General features: G+C 28.9%; 1 protein-coding gene and 1 non-coding gene across 3 annotated transcripts; both read left to right on the top strand.

Moving 5' to 3' along the window:
• The first annotated feature begins 16652 nt into the window (after positions 1–16652).
• LOC107425559 (systemin receptor SR160) lies at positions 16653–20962 on the top strand. 2 transcript variants are annotated; one of them, XR_007242434.2, is made up of 2 exons: positions 16653–20774; positions 20944–20962. XR_007242434.2 is itself a non-coding variant. In XM_048478942.2 (1 exon), the coding sequence occupies exon 1, from the start codon at positions 16972–16974 to the stop codon at positions 20593–20595; it is 3624 nt and encodes a 1207-aa protein (XP_048334899.1). In that variant the 5' UTR covers positions 16653–16971; the 3' UTR covers positions 20596–20919. The 2 variants fall into 2 exon arrangements, 1 of the variants encoding a protein (XP_048334899.1); XM_048478942.2 differs by lacking the exon at positions 20944–20962 and having other exon boundaries at positions 16653–20919.
• A 2922-nt stretch (positions 20963–23884) lies between these two features.
• On the top strand, positions 23885–23957 carry TRNAE-CUC (transfer RNA glutamic acid (anticodon CUC)). Its single transcript has one exon. It is a non-coding gene; the product is annotated as a tRNA-Glu (tRNA).
• Positions 23958–24614: the final 657 nt, after the last annotated feature.

The raw sequence follows: 24614 nt of genomic DNA, 5'->3' as shown, positions 1-24614 counted from the left end.
GTGAAGGGGTGAATCTATCTTAATTATATTGAATGAAACACAAGGCTCATACTCAAGTTTAAATCCTTTGTCCAATTTTCTTTGCTTATTCCAGGGTTTTATTATTAATTTGTAATTATTTTTTTACTATTTTTTCAAATTAATTTTATGAGAAATTTAAACTTTCTATATTTTTTACTATTTGTGTGCTCCTTGTACTTGCTATTTTTATATTTTTCTAACAAGCTTAAGATGGATTCTTTTAGCAAGGTGTATAGGTGCTAACAAGTGCTAGTGTTTGAATAAAAAGGATACAATATTTATCAATATATGCTGAATCCATATTTTCTTGAGTATCGTAGGTTTGATACAAAAAGTAAACTTGGTTTTATTGAAAATTTTTGGTTCCTGATTTTTTTGTATTCTACTTATTGCTAATCAAACTAGTAGGAATGTTTACACTGCGATTTTTGGATAGTGTTTTGTAAGAATCTAAGACCTAGGCATTTTGGTTTATTGTTTTCCAAACTGAATGGAAAAATCATATTTTGAAGGAAATAATGTATGCAAATGTAAAAAGTATTGGTTATCTTAAAATACATAGGAAAACCATTTTATTGGAAAATTACCTTTTAACTAAGATGCCTCTAAAGAAAAGAATAAGACCGCATATCGAAAGGAATAATCTTCCTAGAAATTTTGTAAAATGGGAGTGTCTTGTCAAATGGTCATACCTACACTAAAGAAGGTGAAAATAGGTTTGAAAGCCATTGATTGCCTTTTTTATTGGATATGCACATAATAGTGATGCTTTTTGGTTTATTGTGCATGTATCTAAAATTCCAAACTTACACAAAAATACAATAAAGATGAAAGTGTATTTCAAGTGGAGTATTTTTGAAAATTTGAAGTCTGATATGATTGATGACTAGTACAAATCCATATATTTAGCAAGCTTAGTAGATAATTGAGCAATCTAGGTGATGTTCATTGGGAAGGAATTTGAAGCCTATGACAAAGCTTAATGTATGGTAAGTTTAGATAAATACATCGTAGACACAAAATTATTAGACAACTAATTTCAACTAAAGTTATTTTTGTTAACTTTGTGAAATCAAAGGATAATATTGCAAATCCAGTTACCAAAGATTTGAATAAAGAATTAATTGAGAAATCATTGAGGAGAATTATACTAAAGCCCATGAAATAGAAAATCGATGCAATAGGTATCTAACTTAGTTGATCAGAAATCTCAAGATCTAGGTGGAAATGGACAACTAAATTATAAAGATTGAATTAGATCACTTTGAGGGGTTATCCTCCTGTCCATTCTATGATAAGATGGTGATGCCTATTAAAAAAGATTAAGTTATTATTTTAATAATTTTTAAGATCAGGAAATCTAAGGGGAGTAATCTAGATTACTCTTAAATAAAAAATCGCCTATGTGAGAGAGAAGTGCAGCCACTTCATAGGAAAATTATATGGGGCTTAATTCTTGAGAATCTCTTTCAGAATCAAAGAGATGTTTATGCCCAAAACAAAAAAAAAAAAAAAAAAAAAAAAAAAAAAACAATGAGAACTAAAATGTTTTAGGAAGATTCTTGTGTGAGGTATATTATCATTTACACAAATGACAGAATGGTTCAAAGATCGCGATTACCATTTAGCTAGCTAAGTAAGTATATTTTCACTAGGAAATATTCAAAAGATAAGATTTACCTATTTTATGAAGCTCTCAACCATAGAACTCTATCACAAAGGTAAATATTTATATCCTTAGCTTCATTTCGTGTTAATATGTCAATTTCATTCTTGTAGGAAATTTTGGAAAAACATGGATTTTAATATCATATTGATGGCCATTATAAAAGAATATGTTTGGGTGAATGAAATTAGTACCCAAATTATGACTGAATGTTTTGTTAACTATTATTTAACTTTTGTTTTAATAATAATTATAGGGGAAAACATTTGTAACAGCTAAATGGAAGAAATTCCATAACATTTAAATTGTAGAATTTAATTGAACGTTATGGAAAATTAATTGAATAACGGTTTTTTAATTTAATTTATCGTTATAAAATTAATTGGAATGTTTTGAAATTAATGGTAAGGTAACCCCCTTACATGGATGAGTATAAATTGACACTCATTTCTCAATTTTTGATAGTGTGTTTTGAACAAGCTGGACAGCTCTCTCTCATTTGAAAATTCTGCACGTTTGTTGTATATTGGAAGATAAATGTAACTAGATTCACTAGCACCAATGAGAGGGTGAACATATCTCAAGGATACTATATGAAATTCAAATCGTTCATCCAATTCTTGTTGATTGTTCTAGATTTTTTTACTATTATTTGTGTAATTATTTTTTGTTATTTGTCCATATTCATTTTATGAGGAATTTAAACTTTATGTATTTTTTCTATTTGTAAGCTCTTTGTGCTTGCAATTATTATATGTATATTTTTCTAACAGTAATGATTTAGACATACTTTTTAATTTGTTACAGATTATGGAATTTTCAATTTGGCCAAACAAATTGGTAATGCTTGTGCCCAATAACTTGTAATAGAAATTATGAATAAAGAGATTAGATTGTTGACCAAGGTTAATAAAGCAATTGCATAAATTAAATTGTTACCAACTTATTTGGTTAAATTGAGGATTAGACCAATTGGCAATAAATTGAAAAATTAAAAACCTATATCCCTTTTTTTGAAAATTAAAAATTTAAATCATAAAATTCTGAAAATTAAGTATACCAAAATGCAATTAGCTCATTTATTATTATTATTATTATTATTATTATTATTATTATTATTATTATTATTATTATTTTGGCTATATAAAGATCTTATGATAGGAATACTTCCAAGGCTTTTTCCAAACACTCGAGAGGGCCTTGCTTAGGAAAACTCCACTAAACCGGTATTTAGACTTCAATAGAACCTTCCCATAAATTGAATAAAACCTAACAATATAAATAAAATATTATAAACATTTTTAACAGAAATCTCACTAAATCAATAATCAAAAATAATATAAGAATCATACATAGCAAGTTAATCCATTAGAGTAATTTAAAAAATACAAATAAACAAACAAAAAATATTGAAAGTGTTTAATATAATGTATGCATCAAAATCAGCGAAAGAAAAAATATTTACTGTCATTAGAATCAAAAGAAAAGAATAATCTATTAACAGCGAAATATCATATGAACAATGAAGATGTCTAGACGTGATGTATGTAGCCTGTCAGCTGAGGCCCAGGGGAGTAGTTTAAAAGCACAAAACTATGAAACGAGCTCGATTAAGTGAACAAATAGAATATTATGAAAATAAGTATTATTCTTAAATAATCATTTCTCTCAAGACCTCATTTTCACTCTTTAAAAATTTTTCTATTTCGACAAATAGTTTTCACAAAACTCATAATTATCTGCAAAACATAGCAATTTTTTAAACCAATGAATAAGAAAATTAAAATCCGATTACATCCATTATCTCATAAATAATTTATATTTTTACGTATCATAATTTATAAATATCGGTAATAAAAATATATAAAAGCATATAAACATATATTGTATCTGTAATATATCAATAATATATTTTTGTACCATATCCATTACTATAATATATCGCACGATCACAATTAGCGTCTTAGTGTGCCATCGACTTCCAAAGTGAAGGAAACTATCAATGCAACCCTCGGCGTCTTAGAGGTGTCACAGACTAGGATCTTCCATCCAACTTCAAAAACCACCTTATCAAGTAGAGATGGTCAACAAACATGCATAATTATAATCTAATAAAATTATATTCATGGTACAGTATGGTACACAATAATCCATAACCTATTATCCAACTCATAATTCAAAATATTTATAAAATTTTTCAAATAATCCTCATAACTATCATATCAAAATATTCTCATAATATCCAACATAAATATGTATATACCTGTATAGTCATATATCAAAATTTATTTATGTCAAAGCATTCATTTTACTGTACCATAATATGATAAATTAAATAATTATTTCATAGTATGCAATAAAACATATGATTCTAATAATTCTAGAAATAATAATAATAAGGTAATTTATATCTCATATATTATCAAGCCCATAATTTTCAAAATCATTTCAAAAAATAAAGTTCATTCACATATCACAGCTCAAAATAATTCCAATGTCGGATCTCCTTCCATATTAGTTTCATTATTAAAAATAATAATAAAATATTTTTTAGACTCCAAAAATCAAACCAAAAGCATTGGATACATATAAATGTTCCAAAATAATTTTAACAACTTTGAAATTTTTAAAATTAGACACCGAACAGTCCAATTATACTGTAAGCGTAAAAATCCTACATTCAAAATTGAGATTTTGCACTCAGAAGTCAATTTAATAAAATTAAACCTTCTATTGGATTCCACTAATACCCAATTATACTAATCCAACTTTAATTTTGTTCGATTTATCCAACTCTGTCTAAGCACAATTCAATTTTATTTGGTATTAAATTAATTAACCTAAAAATGAAAAAAATTATTAAATAATGTCCCAAGTTTACAAAGTTCATATCAACAAAAATCCCATGAGATGAGGAATATGATAGTGTTCTCACCTTGGTGCAAAAGCCTCACCAGTGGTTGGAAAACAAGAAACGAAATTTGACCAAATTTAATATTGGTAGATATCTCAAACCATTAAAAAATTTCACAAACGCAGGTCCAATTCGATCTCAAAAGATCCAACAGGCAAAATACCAACGGGGGGAGGAGGTCCTTCTCACTCAAGCACCTTTTCTTTTGTAATACTTAATAAGGTCTCTCATGGCCCAATTATAATTACAATGATAGATAAAGGATATGGGTCAGCCTGGAATAGCCAAAAATTTGGCCAACCCACTAAATATCCACGGCTAGCGAACACCAATATCAGAGGCCTGATTTGGGTGCGGTCAGCTGCAGCTTGATATGAAATTTCACAACTGAGTTCACTATAAGGTAGGCTTTAATCTTGGCCAGCATGCAGTGGTCTTTGGTGGTTGGAGATGGGTGAAATCCGATTGACCTGGTTTGAGGCAAACACAGGTCATGGATACTTGATTCGAGCTTCTCGAGTCCGAAAAGGATTTTGAGGACTTTTTGGGTATGTTTAAATTGTTTAATGGATACACGATCCCCCATATATATATAGGACCTTAAATCACTAACGGACAAAAATCTTAGACTGATTTAGACATAGATAAATATTGATATTTAAAAAAATTTTAAAACTATAACTTTTTAACTGTAACTCAGAATTAGGTATATTACTAATCTACAAACTCATATCAACAAACTATATGCCTTGGTGCAAGAGTCAAAGCAAAAATTTATCTCCAAAGAAAAGTCAAATTTGATCCCATTTAAAAAGTTTAATTTGTTCAAACTTAGTCAAATTGTCCAAATTTTTAAATTCCAAATGTTTTCTTTGGATAAGTCATTACATCTTGGCTATTTTCATATTAAAAGAACATATTTTAACTGACCTATAAGTTGTTTCATTCAACGCTACCATTTACATGGCCATATTTCATTGATGTATAAAACTAATAATTAATTAAAGTTTTCTTTTTATCTGTTGTGGTCCCTTAAAAGTTCTTATGCTTTATACTTTTATGTAGCCTTTATATTTGTTTTACCATAATTAATCAATTTCTGTGTAACTATAATCTAATCTCACGTTATAAATGCTCCAAAAAACCATAAAATCACTATCTTGGGTCTTCATTTTAATCATGTTTTTGAGTATGAATCCATCAAAACACTCATCAATAATTTTAAAGCTATTAAAGTATTCACCAAAATTATATGCCAAACGATGTGGTAAATAATTTAATAATATTTAATTTGTTTATTTATTTTATTTGCATATCCATTTAAGAGTTTAATTATTTATATTTACATTACATGACTATACCAATTAAAATTAATATTGTAACACATGTTATTTTATAAATAAATTTGATAAATATCTTTGTATATGTAACATTACTAAACCTTTATAAACAAAGAAAATCAATTTGGAATTTTGTAATAAAAGAGCTTAAAAGTTTGCAAACCTTAAATACAACGTATATTATGAATAGAACTTTATTATTTCAACTTTGTTAAGAATAAGAACTGTTGGATTTTACTTTAATTGCTTTTAATCTTGTATTCTCAAAGAGAAGCAAATTTTGGTGCATGTCCCTTTCTCTATACACCTAAACTACTATTGGTATGCATCACAATGTTGGAGCGTTCTTCCTACTTTTTTTTTTTCCTATTTTTTTTAGTGGAAGGGTTTTTGGTGCTTGAAATGGGTAAAAAATCAATAGAGTGACAACCCCACATGTACTATGCTTTCACTAATCTTTCCATTCTTGCCACTCTATGCATCTTGTTTTTGCTCTCAAATCCACACATTTTGTTTGAGAGTACATTCTAAATTTCTTGTATATTTACTAAGGATATGCTTCAAATTCAGACTACAACGATGACCTGCCTTTATCTATTTCAACTCAAAGCCCCTTGAATGTGAATCCTTTTATAACTAAATGATTTTAGAATTATCTTTATAATCTATTGATAGTCTCAACAATGTCAACTCTCACAAAATATGTCATAGTATGTTAACTTATTGATTGCTTGTTGCAGCATTAAAAGCATATTACATAAAATTTCACATGAAGCTAACTTGAAAATTTTATCATTAAGATCTCCTTTATTAGCATTTAAATTACTTAGAAGATATTAATATTTTACAAATGTATTAGTAGTTAATTAGGTCCATATAGAATTTTAACATGTTACTAGATCCATATAAATCAATCATGCATTTTTAATCTCTACATTTGAAGTAATTGAAATGCTAATAAAAATTATTATGATGAATTTTACTTAGATCAACTTGATATATATAAATCTAATTTTATATAAAGATTATTAATTCTTCTGTGGTGTGAATATCTGTGTAGATTTAATATGTGACATGCACAAAGATGACGGCTTTTTAAAAAAACTATCATCAATATTATCACATAAAGAAGACAGATTCTTCAAAAAGTCTTCTACATGCATATCTACATATTAAAACTATACAGACATCCAAACTGTAAAATCTTTATAAATCGAAATGCTAAAAAAAAATGATTATGATAAATTTTACATTAGATCCACTTGATATATATAAATCTAATTATATATAAAGATTACCAAGTCTTCTATAGTGTAAACATCTATATAAATTTTAAATGTGACACACACGAAGATGACGATTTTTGAAGAAACTATCGTCAATATTATCACATAAAGAAGACAGATTCTTCAAAAAGACTTCTTCTTGCGTATCTGCATATTAAAACTGTACAGACATCCAAACTGTAAAATCTTTATAAAGATTATAATTTATATCTTAATGTGGTAATTGTAATATCATGTATAATTTTTCTCTCATCTAGGATAAATCTATTCAAAATCATTCAAGACAACATTATGGAACATGTTATATAATGTTACCTCTGACAATCTCGGATAAAATTTTCCAGGATGGAAGAATAACTATATATATATATACTACTTTATATATATATATATGAGAGTTGCTGGAGAGAGGACCGGTAGGTGCATTGGCACCTTTTTTGGGAAAAAAAAAAAAAAAGGCAAAATATTTACTGAACCTGCACCACCACGTGGGCTTCACAAATTAAAAACAAGATCCATTTTCAAGAAAAAATAAATAAATAAACAAAAATAGCAATTTCTCACAACAATTTCTCTCTCTCTCCCGCCCATCATTCTACCATTTCAATTAAACGGTGCATTGCCACCTTTTTTGAAGAAAAACAAGACATGTTTTCTCCTTCTCTCCGTCCAGTACTGTTCTTCTCTTTTTTTTTTTCCTAAATCCCTAAACCAGAACTAGCTCCAGCTTCTCTTCCTTTCTTTCCTCTCACCCACTTGCCAGCCAGCAGCTCACCGCAGTCACATAGCATTTTCAGGTTCCTTCTGTTCCTCTCTCATTTTTCATTTTGCATTTTGATCTGCTTAGATTTTTTATTTTTCAATCTATAATATGTGTTTATTCCTTTTTTTTTATATATGCTTATTTTTTAGTGCGTTTGTTGCTTACTTATTTTGAGTGCATTCTTTGCTCTTTTGATATGATATGTAAATTAAAGAAGGCCAAGAGCAACGAAGGTCTCAGCTATCAAACGAGGAGATATAAGAAAATATGTACCTTCTTCAAAATCAACATAAAGGGTATATTAATTTAAACATAAAAGGTATATTAATTTAACATAAAAAAAATGTTTTGCCCTTTTTTTTTCCCCTCTCAAAAAAGGTGCCAACGTAGCTAATAGAGAAAAGAAACGACAGTTGATGGTGCACTACAAGACATGCGCACCGATCCTTTCTGCATCAACTCTCATATACATATATATATATATATATATATATATATATATATGTATATCTTACTTTACACCAATATATCCTTGGCAGTATAACTCTGATAGTGTTATGCATAATAACTGAAAAAAACTTACCAATCAAACCAAAATGGATTGAAAATCAAAACCCTAATCGCAATCGGTTGGTTAAATGAATCGATAAAGATGTAGGCCATATTTTCCAAAACAGATGGTTAACCAAACCGTTTTATAAATAATATATAAAAAAATTAAAAATATCGATTAAAAACTAAAAACTAACAAATAATGAAAATCCGAACTAAAAATAAACTAACTGATGCACAGCCCTAAACTCTACATATTAATTCCAAGTAACAAACGATTTCATGGATAAGAAAGCTCATCACGTTAAGTTAAAATGATTAGAAACTAAAAGTGGAACCTTGGGGTTGTCAATTCGCAATACACCCTTTGTACAAAATACACGGCCTTTAAAAGTTAGATAAGAGATTTGACCTATTAGTGTCAAAGGTTGATGATCAACCATTTTTGCCTTTTGAATGGTCAGCATTTTTCCAAGCCTAACTTACGACTTTTAGTTGCAAATCGCTATAATCTACCATATTCATATGTTCCTTTTTTTCCTTTTTTTTCTTTTCTTTTTTTCAATGGCCAAATGAAAAGAACAATCATTATTTAATGCTAATTTCGTTGAAGCAATGAATAACTTTACAATATTTTGACTTTTTATTTAATAGTTTGAATACTTTGAACAATGTAATGTAATATTTTTTTCTTCTTCTTCATTAGTTCATTGCAATTTTTTAGTGGTGGATCAAGAAATTTTATTTAAGGGGGATACGATTGAATGATAAAATATATTTTTTAAAGTAATGGTAATATAAACTATTACATTAAACTAATAACTATGCATTTTTTTAAGTTTATTGAATTTTAAATTAGGATTTATTTGCTATTATTTTAAACAAATTGAGATGAACTTCATTTTCTTGAAACCTCTATGCAAAATTAAAAAGGTAACTATATAAGTGAAAAAAAAAAAAAAAGAAAGCAACTTCTTACTTCTATTCAAAATTAAAATAAAGATTTTGATCACATAGATATCAATGATTATATAAGAATGAAAAATTTAAGTTGAATAATGTTATAAAATAAATTTACATAATTTCCATAGAAAAATAGCTACTAGCTATATAAAAGCAAAAAATTAATATTTTCAAAAAGAATATTTTATAATATAAAAAATACAAAAACTTCATGTAATTTGAGATTGAAAATTGAAAAACACACTATTTTATAGAGGGACTATTTTGAAAGGGGATAATATTTATTATTCTAATAGAAATACTTTTTTAAAAAATAAAAATAGCTTGTAGTATAGAATACATATGCATTTTCACTGTATTGAATACACTTAGATATTCACCCAAAAAAAATACAGTGAAATTGAATCCAAAAAAACTATTAATCCAAATTTGATCAAAATATTCTTAAATATATTAAATTTAATTCTAATATTAAAATAGTTTTACATTCAAATTGTACTGGATTGGATAAAAACAAATCAAAATGAAATTAATGAAAACATCCAATTAAATCAACTTACTTCAAATGATTTTCGGTTAAGATTTTCAATGCTTGCTCGTCATGCACCGAATTTGGATTAGTTTTCCTTTTTGTGCAAATTAGATTAGTTTGCTGGATGGAACAGAATCTGACTTATTGCTTCCTGCATTGCAGCATGATGTACGTGTTGGTTAGTTAATGAATACTGCTTATTATCAAAAAACAAAAAAAACAAAAAAAAAAAAGGATTTTGTGGTGATTTTTTTTTTTTCGATAAACTTAAAAAAGGGAAATTAATTATCGAATTGATTTTTTTTGGACATCAATAATTACTGAAATGATTGAATTAATATCATTTAACCTATACACATTCTTATATCTACATGCTTGTATCATACCTATTTTCTCTTCTCTTCCATACATAAAAATATTTTAAAAGTTTCTACTTATGCGTCCATTTACATAAATAAATAAATATATATATATATATATATAGAGAGAGAGAGAGAGAGCTGCAACATGTTCTCCATATAAAAGTGAAAATTGAAAATGTATACTAAATACTGAAAGTGTCATATCAATAAATAAGTTAATATAAAAATTTGGATAAATAAACAGTAATTTTTAGCATTTATCATGTCATTAGACATTTAATATAAAATGAAAATTATGTTTTAAACATAATAAGATATTATTTAACATAACTTTGTTAGATGCTAGAAACAAATTTTAATGCTCATAGAAATGTTTGGATAATTTTCTAAGAGTGTTTCATACTTGAAATAGAACTTTTAATCAAAGTCAATAGAAAATAGTTTATCATAAAGCACTTCTAAAAAAAGTAAAAAAAGACGCAAAAGTAAAGTAACACAAAAAATAGCTTAAAGCTATATGTGTGTATGAGACCGCTAGAGAATTGATCTCTTGAAAATGTAACAAATTAAAATAAACTATTAAGTTTATTTAAGAAGATATGATAATTTGAACAATAAAAATAGTTTTATATAAAAATCTTTTAATTTATTATTTTTTTATACTAAAACTTAATAAGGAAAATTAAAGTAACTAATTAAATAAATATAAGAGAATATGAATCACATTTTATTATCCAACTATGTTTTGGTAGTATCTGTATCTTAGGCGACAATTTAATTGATTGCCCTAAAATGTTTATCTTTCTATATTTGTTTTTTTTGTTTTAATAGTCAAAAAATATTTTTTTACTATAAATGGGGGATGGGTAATTTCCACATAAGTCAAGGTTCGAATCTTAAACCAAGGTGTATTCTTAAGAAATTCACCGCTCGGTCGAATCTGTGAATACAAAAAAATCAAAAATCAAAATTAATTAAATATAACAATTAAACAATTTCCATGTTAGGGATGGATCTATTTGTCATAATATCATCTCAAATCATTTTAGATATATTTAGTATTTATTAACCATAAATAATATCCTTAATGATGAAAATAATCATTTTATAGAACCGAATAAACGTTTATTTTTTGGCAGGAATAAATAAATAGATTTTTTTTGGGGGGGGGTAAAAATAAATAAATAAATATTTCCTTTTTTTGTTTTTGGGGGTGGGGGGGTGTGAAAGATAAATAAATAAATGTTGGTTGTGGAAAAAATGACTCATAATTTATGTAGTTTACTCGGGCTGAAAGAGTGAGGCTTGAGAAACTAGCCCAACAAAGCAACAGCCCAAATGTCCAAATTACCCACAGCCGAAAACGATAATACCAACAAAATTTGTTTTAAATTGACGACATACTGACACCTCATTCTCCAAACTTCACGAACCACAATCCAAAAAAGATCCTTAAATGACGAAACTACCCCCATATATATATTTTTAACTGCACATCCAATTTTGTTATTATTTCCTTTTTTTTTATTTTCACGTCACCCCAAAAGTTCACCTGAGAGAACGTTATTATGATAATAGACTCGCCAGCTCGGCAAATAAATGGCAAAGCAAATGCAAGTTCCCTGAGGACCATGGACAAAAATGTCATTTCACAATGAGGTAACTGGATTTACTGGTGGATACTACGTTACAGCTGGTTGGTCCCTCAGGTACAGTCAAATTATCTGTTCCCAACATCCAAATCTTGACCGTCTAAGTCGACCAACGGTCATGATTTACCCAAACCTTGGCCTATTGTACGGTCTAACACTGCCAATTTAGTACCATTAATATTTACAGAGGCCATTTTTAACCCAACCGAACCTTGAGCGCGTGTCGAAAGTGAGCCGATGATAGAATGTGTAAAAAATGGAAAAATAGTGAGACAATTACAAAAATAAAATGTGCCAACTTTCGTTGATGGTTTGTTTTGTTTTTTAAACTATAGTATAATATACTTTCAAAAAAATATATATATATATATATATCTATAATATCAAACTGACTCCTAATTTTTTTTTTTGGTTGAAATTTGATACAGCTGATCATCTGATATTCAAATTCACTAATTATAAAATTATATCTTATTTTGAATCAAAATTAATAGGGTTTGAACATTAATACCAGTAAAAAAAATTATAATTAAGGCATATTAAACTGTTAATTTGAATATTACATCGTCAATTTTATCAATTTTTTTTTTAAATGTAGATAATAGACAATTTGATATTACATATAATAATAAAATAAGGAAAAGTCATTTTTTAAAAAAAGTTACGATTAGATGAATATCTATTTTGCAAATTGAAACATAAATGACAATAAAAAGAGTATTTTGTTATAAAAATATTATTTTATTAGATTATAACACAAAATAATAATATATGTATTTTATAAAATTTATTTATTAAATGATACATATTAAAATAATAATTATTAATATATTTATATAATTTAAATATAAATAGTAAACCTATAAATAAATTAATTAATTAATTAAATATATTTAATTTAATTAACTAATAAATTTAATAAATATTTTAATAATTTTAACTGTAATAAAAAAAGAAAAAAAAGTTAGCAGCATTATTGAAGAAGAAAGTGAGAAATGATTTTAAGATGGAGCGTGTGAGGTACGAACAAGAGATGAAAGTGAGAAAGGTAATGAAGAAGATAATAAATAATGATCTGTGCTTGGGGCAGGGTTTTCTGGGTACACGAGCGCCAATTGCAGTGTAAGGACGGGCTTGCCAACATCACACCCATATGGCTCTGCTCGTTAGGAAAGTTGGTTCAATTTATTTATTTATTTATTTATTATTATTTTTTTAAAAAAATAAATAAATGATGAATTTTGTAACTAAAAAACTAAAATTAAAAGTTGAATATATAAATTTCATTTTTTGTTCTTATACGCGTAATGCTTTTAGTGTTAATTACAATTTTCTTTATGAAAAATTTAACTGTAACTAAAAGTACTTGTAAAAAAATTTAAACATGTTCATTAAATAATATTGAAATAAATTTAAACCATTACATGTGGTAATTTTGAGAATGTAATTTCCTTCTGCACAGAATAAAACGACAAACATATATGGGGAAATATAATTTCTATTACTACTTTTAATAAAAATAATTCATGTAGGATAAACTTGCTATTGTACCTTTTTTTTTCTTTTTTCTTTTTTTTTTAAGAATTTTAATATTTTGAATTTATATTATACAATTTGAGAGAAAGAAATAAATGAAAATCTTAGTATATTCAATACTATATCACGTATATTTATTTGTATTAATTCTTTGATATGCTAAGTTTGTTGAAGAACATGAATTCATTGGAAGTGAGATATGGATGTAAAATGGCCACATCTATCTCATTCTAAAAAATATTGTTTTTTTTTTTTTTCCTATTCAATTTAATGTATATAATTATATAATTAATATCAAAAGATCAAATAATATTGTCCATCCTTATTCTATCCTTGTTTCTTTAATAATGGAATAGAGACCACAGATATATGTATACACATAATTTTATATATATATATATATATATATATTTATAATATACACACATACACACTCAAGTATAGCTTTGTAGGACCTATTGGGTGACCAAAATTAAAAAGAGCTTTGAAGGACCTAGTAAGGATATAGGCAAGCCTATAAATTCAAAGAAAAATGCAACAACAAAATAATAATAATAATAATAATAATAATAAAATTCTCAAATTAAGAAAATGACATCATGGACTTTCATGCACATGGTCAAGTGCAATGCACCAGCTGTTGTGGTAAAACAACCTAACAAATGGGAAAAAATCATGAAAATCGACAAAACAAAAGTAAATTTTATACATATTTTCTGTTTTTGAAGTCTATATAAGACTATTATTTATAATATAGGTTAAACTTCAAGGTTTTGTTCTTAATATGAGCCTTGACAAATAAAAAAATAAAATAAAAAGAGTAATAGAGAGTAAGGATAGAAGCAGAATTATGCTATCAGTATAAGTACATAGGTTACTAGAAAATTTTTAAATATCAGAATTATTAGTTAGCTTGATATTTTTATTTTAGATATAAGACCGTCAATATTGGTTAAGAACATAGACTCTAGGATAAATATGCATATATACCTTATAAATCTATATATATTCAAAATTTTAATGTCCTCTTAAAAAGAAAATGGCGTCTTCTTCTTCTTTGTTGGAAATGTTTCTAGTAAAATCATTAAGGAAAAAAAGTATTTAAGTTATTATTATTTAATTTAAAGTGTTATTTAAAAATTTTAGCATAGTAGTAAACGTAAATTTTATCATCTAGAATCAACTTATATCAAGTAACAAATCACTTTATAATAAAAAATAATAAAAATTAGTGTTGTATATAAGATAAATGCATCATACAAATTTTCTGGATAAGACACATTGTAAAAGTAAAAATTTATACATGTTGGTGTACAAATTATTATAAAAAAAAAAAAAATGTTCCAAATGCGACATTGGCGTAGAAAAATTAATTTTCACAATTTTACTTGATTTAACCAATAAAATAAGGGCACATTAGTATATAGAATAGATATATAAATAGAATATAAAGATACATCAAATATATAGAATAGATATATGGATAGAATAACTATTTTATATGATTTATTAATCTTTTGTTTGGTAGATTATAAATTTCAATAATATCTATTCCATGATAATAGAATAGTCATCCATTTTAAAAAGCTTTTAATGAATTTTTATTTTTCAAATTTGATATTTTTTAGAAGAAAAAAATGTAAAAGCCAAACATTAAATCTAATTCAATATAATAATTAAACATATCAATAAGAATAATATTTTGTTTTTCTTTTTTGATTCATATAAGTAGGTATTTTTAATCCATTAGGAATAATTATTTTATATAACAATTATGTCATAATTTGTCAAATAAGATTGATTTTGTAATAGTCCCTCAAACTTAAACTATAAAATGGTGAGTTCAAGGTACATCTCTTTGATAGAAATAATGTAGCTTAAAAAAAAAATTAGCAAAATATATTGGTTCAATACTATACATAAGCATTTAATTAATAATTTTATATTCAAATTCTCTATTCTCTAAAAAGTCCACTCCTACTAGTGCTAATAGCCACACATTATTCGGTATTAGAAAAAATTTATTTATATACTACTATTACTAATATTAATAATAATAATAGCAACACATCATTCGGTATTAGAAAAAATATATATATATTTGGTATTCAAAAATTTTAATAACAAAATAGCTCTACTCGTTGTGATATATAAGTTGTTAAAATAATATTGGATATTTTAATTAGTGATTTATATAACCTCATCTTCATTATTATTTCCCTAATTTAAAACCTACTAGAAAATATTAATTAGTTATAAATTGTAATCACCTTTACTAGGCTAAATTATAATCACCTTTTAAACCCCACAAACTTGAAAAAAGAGATTATAAAGATAAAAATAAATGAATAAATAAAGTTCCAAAGCAAAATGAGGTAAGACAATGCCTTTGTAAAAATGGGTGAATGAAAGTGAAACATAATATTTTTTTTTGGTGAATAAAGTGAAACATAATTTAATTTGATGAAGATGCATAGATATTATATTTTTGTACACTATATAAGGTGTTAAATGAATGGAAATGATTTGAAAAAAAAAAAAAATAAACAAGAGTATAAAAACGACTACATCATTGAATTGAATTGAATTGGATTTAATCCTCGTGGAGTTAAAAAAAATTCCTTTCTTTCTATCCCAATTAATTAAGACATGGAATCTCCATTAATTGAAAGTGATGGATATATCTTTCATCACACGTACGCCACAAAAGCTAGAGAGACAAAAACCCTTCTAATTTTCTTTTTCTTTTCTCTCTTACTTTCCTTCTTCCCAAAGAGAGAGAGAGAGAGAGAGAGAGAATTTAATAACACAAACAAAATAAAAATAAAATAAAATAATAATCATAAAAAAAGATTATCACCATCATCATAAGAAATTCATTTTCACATCTCTCCTTAATCTCATGCACTTGGAAACTCCCATTAGACAGACAAAAATCAAATAATTTTTTAACAATTCCCAAAAAGAAAGAAATCATTATTTTGTGAAACAAAAGGAGATTAAAATAAAAAAAAGTCTGTGTTTTTAGAGAGAGAAAATAAGTTTTTATAGAGAGAGAGAGAGAGAGAGAGAGAGAGAGAGAGTCGCATACTCACATGGCATGTGAGCAACAGCTGTGTGTTTCACTCACTCACCCTCCTCCCCCATTTGATAAATACCCTTCTTACCATCCTTACTCAGACTTTTGACTCCCTTCTCTCTCTCTCTCTCTTCTCCTTTCTCTCTCTAGAAATAAACTCACGAGGGTAGCTTCCATAGCTTCTGAGCTCTCACTCTCTCTCTTCTCTAATGGCGGATTTCTTCACCTCCTGAAAACCCAAAACTCTTTCCTATCCATCACTTCACTGCCCACTAAAAAGCCAGAAAAAGAAAAGAGAGAAAACAATGAAAACCCACTTTGTTATTTCACACTCTCACTTCCTTTTCTTGCTTCTCTTTCTTGCTTATTTCTCTCCCAAAGCCGTCTCAGTTTCAACGTCTTCTTCTTCTTCTTCTTCTTCGTCTTCCAGAGATACCCTGCAGCTTCTGAACTTCAAAGCTTCTCTTCCAAACCCAAAGCCTTCTGAGCTCCAAAACTGGCTTCCTGGCCAAAACCCATGTACCTCCTTCCGTGGCGTTACCTGCGTAGCAACCCGAGTTTCCGCCATAGATTTGAGCTCCATCCGCTTGAACACCAATCTGAGCCTCGTTTTCACCTTCCTCTTCACCCTCGACCACTTGGAAACTCTTACTCTGAAATCAGCAAATCTCAGCGGCTCCATTTCTTTCCCTTCTGGATCATCATCCAAGTGTGGAGCTCTACTCAGCAAAATAGATCTATCCCTCAATGCTTTGTCTGGTCCTCTCTCTGATATTTCCAACTTCGGTTCTTGCTCGAGCTTGAAGTCCCTGAATCTTTCCTCCAATTCCCTGGATTTTTCCAGAAAAGAAGACTCCTCCGGATTGAGGCTGAGCGTGCAGGTTCTTGATCTTTCTTTCAATAGGATTTTGGGTCAGAACGTGGTTCCATGGATCTTATCCCGAGGTGTTTGCAATGAGATTGAACACTTGGCTCTGAAAGGGAACAAAATCGCAGGGGATATGAGCTTCTCTGCCTGTGAGAAATTGAAGCATTTGGACATTTCCAACAACAATTTCTCGATTCCTATCCCTTCGTTCGGAGATTGCTCGGCGTTGGCTCACCTTGACATCTCCGGCAACAAGCTCTCCGGCGACATTGGCCGAGCAATCTCCTCCTGCAAAGAGCTCGTGTTCTTGAACATCTCGAGCAACAATTTTTCGGGTCCGATTCCGATTTTTCCCTCCGAGAATTTGAAGGTACTTTCTCTGGGTGCGAATCGTTTTCAAGGTGAAATTCCTCTGACCCTGTTCGATTCGTGTTCTGGCTTGCTCGAGCTCGACCTCTCTTCCAATAAACTTGTGGGTTCGGTTCCCGATGCATTGAGCGCTTGCTCTTCGTTGGAATCCCTTCATATCTCCGACAACGGATTCTCCGGCGAATTGCCGATTGAAACTTTCATGAAACTCACAAGCTTGAAGTCTCTGTCTCTTTCATTCAACAACTTCTTCGGGACCTTGCCTGATTCTCTTTCAAAGCTTACCGGTTTGGAGTCTTTGGATCTGAGCTCCAATAATTTTTCCGGGTCTATCCCATTCGGTCTCTGTCAAGATCCTGCTTACAGTTTGAAGGAGCTTTTCCTTCAAAACAATCAGTTTGCGGGCTCTATTCCACCAACTCTGAACAACTGTTCTAAGCTCGTTTCACTTGATTTGAGCTTCAATTATCTGACAGGAACAATCCCTTCGAGTTTGGGTTCTCTATCCAACCTTAAAGATTTGATCCTCTGGTTGAATCAGCTTCATGGTGAAATCCCACAAGAGCTAATGTACATCCAATCACTTGAGAATCTAATCTTGGATTTCAATGAGCTAACGGGTTCGATTCCTTCGGGTTTAAGCAATTGTACCCGCTTGAATTGGATCTCCTTGGCCAATAACAGGTTGAGTGGTGAGATTCCTGGTTGGATGGGAAGGCTTCCAAATCTTGCAATATTGAAACTGAGTAACAACTCCTTCCATGGAAGCATTCCACCTGAGCTTGGAGACTGCAAGAGCTTGATATGGTTGGATCTTAATACAAACAACTTGAATGGTACAATCCCTCCTGCGTTGTTCAAGCAATCCGGGAATATCGCCGTGAATTTCGTGGCTTCGAAGAATTTTGTTTATATCAAGAATGATGGAAGTAAGGAGTGCCATGGAGCTGGGAATTTGCTCGAGTTTGCAGGGATTAGGCAGGAGCAATTGAGCAGGATTTCAACCAAGAATCCCTGCAACTTCACTAGAGTCTATAAAGGTATTATCCAACCAACATTCAACCATGATGGGTCTATGATTTTCCTTGATATTTCACATAATATGTTGTCTGGTAGCATTCCAAAGGAGATTGGAAAGATGCAATATCTTTATATATTGAATTTGGGCCACAATAGTCTCTCCGGTTCAATCCCAGAAGACTTGGGAAATTTGAATAGTCTTAATATTCTTGATCTTTCTAGTAATAGCCTTGAAGGGACTATCCCAATGAGTTTGACTAAACTTTCCATGCTCAATGAGATTGATCTTTCAAACAACTTTCTCAATGGAACTATTCCTGAGAGTGGTCAGTTCGAAACGTTCCCCAGTTTTAGGTTTGCTAATAATTCCGGCCTCTGTGGCTACCCTCTTCAATTATGTGGACGAGATTCAGGGACGAATTCGAATTCCCAGCATCAGAAGTCTCATCGTAGACAAGCATCCCTTGCAGGGAGTGTGGCAATGGGGTTGTTGTTCTCCCTCTTCTGCATCTTTGGTTTGATCATAGTAGCCATTGAAACAAGGAAAAGGAGGAAAAAGAAGGATTCTAGCTTGGACGTTTACATAGACAGCCATTCCCACTCTGGCACTGCAAATGTGAGCTGGAAGCTAACCGGCGCCCGGGAAGCATTAAGCATCAACCTGGCCACATTTGAGAAGCCACTACGGAAGCTCACTTTCGCTGATCTCCTTGAGGCCACCAATGGTTTCCACAATGACAGCCTTATAGGCTCTGGTGGTTTTGGTGATGTGTACAAGGCCCAGTTGAAAGATGGAAGCATTGTAGCCATTAAGAAACTAATTCATATCAGTGGACAGGGTGATCGAGAATTCACCGCTGAGATGGAAACCATCGGCAAGATCAAACACAGAAACCTTGTTCCACTTTTGGGATACTGCAAAGTAGGAGAAGAAAGACTTTTGGTTTATGAATACATGAGGTATGGAAGCTTAGAAGACGTTTTACATGACCAAAAGAAAGCTGGGATCAAACTGAATTGGTCTGTAAGGAGGAAGATTGCCATTGGAGCTGCCAGGGGATTGGCTTTTCTTCATCACAATTGCATCCCCCACATCATTCACCGGGACATGAAATCGAGCAATGTCCTGCTTGACGAAAATCTTGAAGCTAGAGTCTCTGATTTTGGAATGGCCAGGCTTATGAGTGCAATGGATACCCACTTGAGCGTTAGCACTTTGGCAGGCACACCGGGCTACGTCCCTCCTGAATACTACCAGAGCTTCAGATGTTCAACAAAAGGTGATGTATACAGTTATGGTGTAGTTTTGCTCGAGTTGCTCACTGGGAAACGGCCAACGGATTCAGCAGATTTCGGTGACAACAATCTTGTGGGGTGGGTAAAACAACATGCTAAATTGAAAATAAGTGATGTTTTTGATCCAGAGCTCATGAAAGAAGATCCAACCCTTGAGATGGAGCTTTTAGAGCACTTAAAGGTGGCTTGTGCTTGTTTGGATGATCGACCATGGCGACGCCCCACAATGATCCAGGTCATGGCAATGTTCAAGGAAATCCAAGCTGGGTCTGGCATTAATGATTCCCAATCCACCATTGGCACCGATGATGGAGGTTTCGGTGGAGTTGAAATGGTAGAGATGACCATAGAAGAGGCCCCAGAAGGGAAGCAGTAGATGGGAAAACAAAGAGAAGAGAAAAAAATCAAACAAATTTTCAAGAGAATTCTTTGGAAGAAAGAAGAAAGAAGGTGGAGATCATTGAAATTTTTTCAGCTCCTCCAAAATTTTCCCTCTTCTTTACAACTTCAAAAACGTGATAGTACTCGCCCACTCTGTATCTCTACCATTTTAATGTATGTAATCTTGTTATTTATACATAGAAGTTTTTTTTTTTTTTTTTTTTTTTTTCCTTCAAAACTCTGTTATAAAATGTGTATATAAACAGTTTTCAGCTTCCTTGTTTACTACTTAATCTGGATCTTGTTAGTTCTTGTTTTACGAGAAATTGTGCATTGGATTCAGATAAAAACCTCTAAAAGGAGCTCTGTTGGATTTATGACCTCATTGATAGTGACTAAGTGGAGGGTTCTTTTGGCCCTTTCCGGAGGCTGCTTGATTTGCTTTTCATTCTCTCCTTTATGGTACCCTCTCCCAACTTTTGTTCCCATTTAGCTGTTATACTTCGTCAAAACCATGTGTCTCCCTAATTTATTCTTCAATAACTCACTTTTTTTTTTTTTTTAATACCCAAAAAAAAGATTTGTATTTGTTTTCGGAATTGTAGATTTTCCGGCATTTTATCTTTTTAGTTTTTGCTTAGCAATTTTTCAAAATAGTTTTGGGTTAATATTGTTCACATTTCTGAAGTTTGACCCAAAATATCAACCTTTACCTGGTTTCAAAAAGTATCATTTTTTTCTTTATTGTTTCTTTGTACTTTTTGGATTTAATATCATCAACATTCATATACTAAACCTCGTAAGGTTGAAATGAAATATGCCCAAAATTTTTGTTTTACAAACTTTGTCTAAAAGGTAAAAAAATTGTCTCGAAAAATTGAGTTTGAGCTATTAGGTCATTCACTTTTGAGGTAAAGAGAGAAATACTAATTTATATGACAAGGAACAAATTTAATTTGCAATAAAAGGAAAGCTATTTTTAAACCATATTTTCATTGATCAAATAAAAATTATAATTAAAAAAAGGGGCATGTGGAACATATTGAATATACAATATAAATTCCAAAGTGATAGTAGTAAGATGATTGATTTGGGACCATTTCACTTGGAAACCTTCTATATATACTACACTTTGGAGAAGTTATTTCAGCATTCACATCTCAAGGCTGGACCATCTCTAATGAAGTCTCAATCCCATTAATTGCGATCCCTATACACATTTTTGCAGGATCCCATTCCCAATTGGGAGTCAACATGCTTAGATTCAACATTTTCCCCCTATCATATAATAATAATAATAATAATAATAATAATAATGTAGATTAGTTACATTAATACATTTTTATTTTTATTTTCATTTATCATTATTAAATTTTTTTTTTTTTTTATCTTGATAGTGAAACCTGGAAAATTCGAACTTGGCAATGAGATTTTATTATTAAATTTTATTTTCGATGTAATATTGTTCTATTCAAATATACTCATCTCGTTTAGGATTTCTAAGTATAATTTGAATGCAAGTAAAATATGAAAAGTAAGAGCAAAATAACTAAAATATTTCAAAACCCTAAGAAGGATTTATATAATAAAACCTTAAATAATTTGTGTTTCTATGGCTTTTCTACATTATATGCCATGCACATGCTATGAACCAAGAAAATAATTTTCATCTCTTCTAGGAAAATGTGTAGCTTTATTTTAAACAATTAGACAGAGAGAAAAAAATAAATAAATAAATCCCACGAACCAATAATGGAGAAGTAATGTGATTGTTGCCTGTAATAATATTAGCAATTTCTTGCCCCAGATCTTCCATCACTTATCTCATATCCCTTCTCTTAATTTAAAAAATAAAAATTTAAATTAAAGGTTTCTTGTTTTACGTAGATTAATCAGAACTTTCCTGTGAAAGATGATGAATTTTATCATGGGACCCTATTAAACGAAAACTAAAATATTTAATTGAACTAAAAAAAAGGAACTTTTATTGACTTTAATAGAGAAATATTTTATTTATGAAGCACATGATCTGTTTTTAGGACAACAAAAACAGAAAATATTTAAAAATTAATATGAGATGCGAAACTTAAGAAAAATAAAAATAAATTAATGTTTTAAAAAATCACAAAACCAAAGTAAATAAATAAATAGACATAATTTTATCGTTGTCAATTTTTTGAGCATAATATTGCTAATACTAGTTTGGTATTAATTTCACTAAAATATTTTCTTATCTCCTAATTTAGTTCTATAATTTAGTGTTTGACAAGAAAAATAATAAGACAAATGTATTTTTAGGATTTAGATGGTATATAAAGCTTACAAAATATGGTAATATGGGGAAAGGAAACATTTTTATAGTTTTTTAATATCTTTTAAACTGTGTATTGTTATCTTTTGTTTTTGGGTCAGCTTGTAATAACTTTATCTATTTTATGAATTTGGATTCTCCTCTAATAGAATTTTTAACTATAAAAAAATACTATTTCTCACTATTAATATTTATTAATAAGTAGAACTTATATATTATTTGATAATTTATATAATTGGCTATTCTAAAAAAATTAATTTTTCCTAATTAAGAATTTAATATAAAAAAATTAATATATAATTAGATGCATCTAATTAATATTTTTTTATTTTACCATAAATTCTACAAACATTTATCACTTCTGATAACAAATAGTAAAACTTAATTTTTATCTTCTTATTGAATTCTTTTTAAATTTTAAATGGCGGGTTTTAACATTAAAAAGAAATGTTATTTATAAGTTTTGATGATCATCACTAGTGAGATCCATATATAGTTTAACAATTTAAATGGTTGGATAAAATAGTTTACTTTTTTAAATTAGATTTAAAAAAAAAAATCAAAACATAGTAACAAATTAGGAGTTTTCGAAAATAGCAAAACTTTTAAATGAAAAATGGTGATTTTGAGTAAAAGAAGAAGTAAACAATTTTTGTAATTTGATAATTTGGTAAATAAGTTTCTACCTTCTAATTATACGACACTATAAAGCATCATTTGTTTTAATTAACAAGTTTGGTCCCACACATGATTTATGCAATCAGACGCATATCCGTTTTATTTGTCTGCTTATATAATAGCTTAAATAATACATTGAAGGTATCATTATTCAATGATTTTCTCACAAAAATAATTTTAAAAAAAATTACAAAACGAAACAAAAAGATTGAGAGACCGCACAATTATAGCTCGTTATGCGTATGAAGAAATTATATAACATTATAAATAAATAGACATCTAATGATTTCAACAATCCGTTGTAGTCTAGTTGGTTAGGATACTCGGCTCTCACCCGAGAGACCCGGGTTCAAGTCCCGGCAACGGAAAGTTTTTAAAATATATTTTCCCCAAAGCATTTTCACCATTTTACAAAGCAATTCTAATCAAAACAGACTTGTAATAAGATATTCCATAAATACAAGGAATTTGACAAAGAATTTTCGAATAATCTAAGGTATATCTAACCAAAATGCAACAATAATTTTAAATTAAACAAACTCTTTTTAAATTAAACAAATAACTTTTTTCTTTTAAGGCTCAAGTTAGAAAAACTTGTAAATTGAAGAAAATTATAAATATATATATACAGATATATATTTTCAAAGGCTAAAATTAGATAAACTTGTAAATTGAAGAAAATTATATATATATATGAAGAGATGGTTTCGAAAAAATATTGAAAATTATGAAAATTCTATCCATTTTAAACTTATATTTCTTATTTACCTATTAAAAAAAAAAATTTTTTAAAGACATATATATATATATATATATATGTATAAGGGACGGTTTTTAAAAAATATTGAAAATTATGAAAATTTTACCTATTTTAAACTTATATTTCTTATTTACCTATTACAAAATAAAATTTTTAAAGAAATACATATACACACATATATATATAAATATATATATATATATAATTTTTTTAAGGCTAAAACTAGATAAACTTGTAAATTGAAGAAAATCGCATTGATATATGT

This window comes from Ziziphus jujuba, chromosome 7, assembly GCF_031755915.1.
Source record: "Ziziphus jujuba cultivar Dongzao chromosome 7, ASM3175591v1".
NCBI classification, from domain to species: Eukaryota; Viridiplantae; Streptophyta; class Magnoliopsida; order Rosales; family Rhamnaceae; genus Ziziphus; species Ziziphus jujuba.
This window is presented reverse-complemented; position numbering and strand designations above follow the sequence as displayed.

Bases quoted from the DNA above. Each gene is read 5' to 3' on its own strand.
- LOC107425559 (XM_048478942.2), top strand. From the start codon at position 16,972: ATGAAAACCCACTTTGTTATTTCACACTCTCACTTCCTTTTCTTGCTT.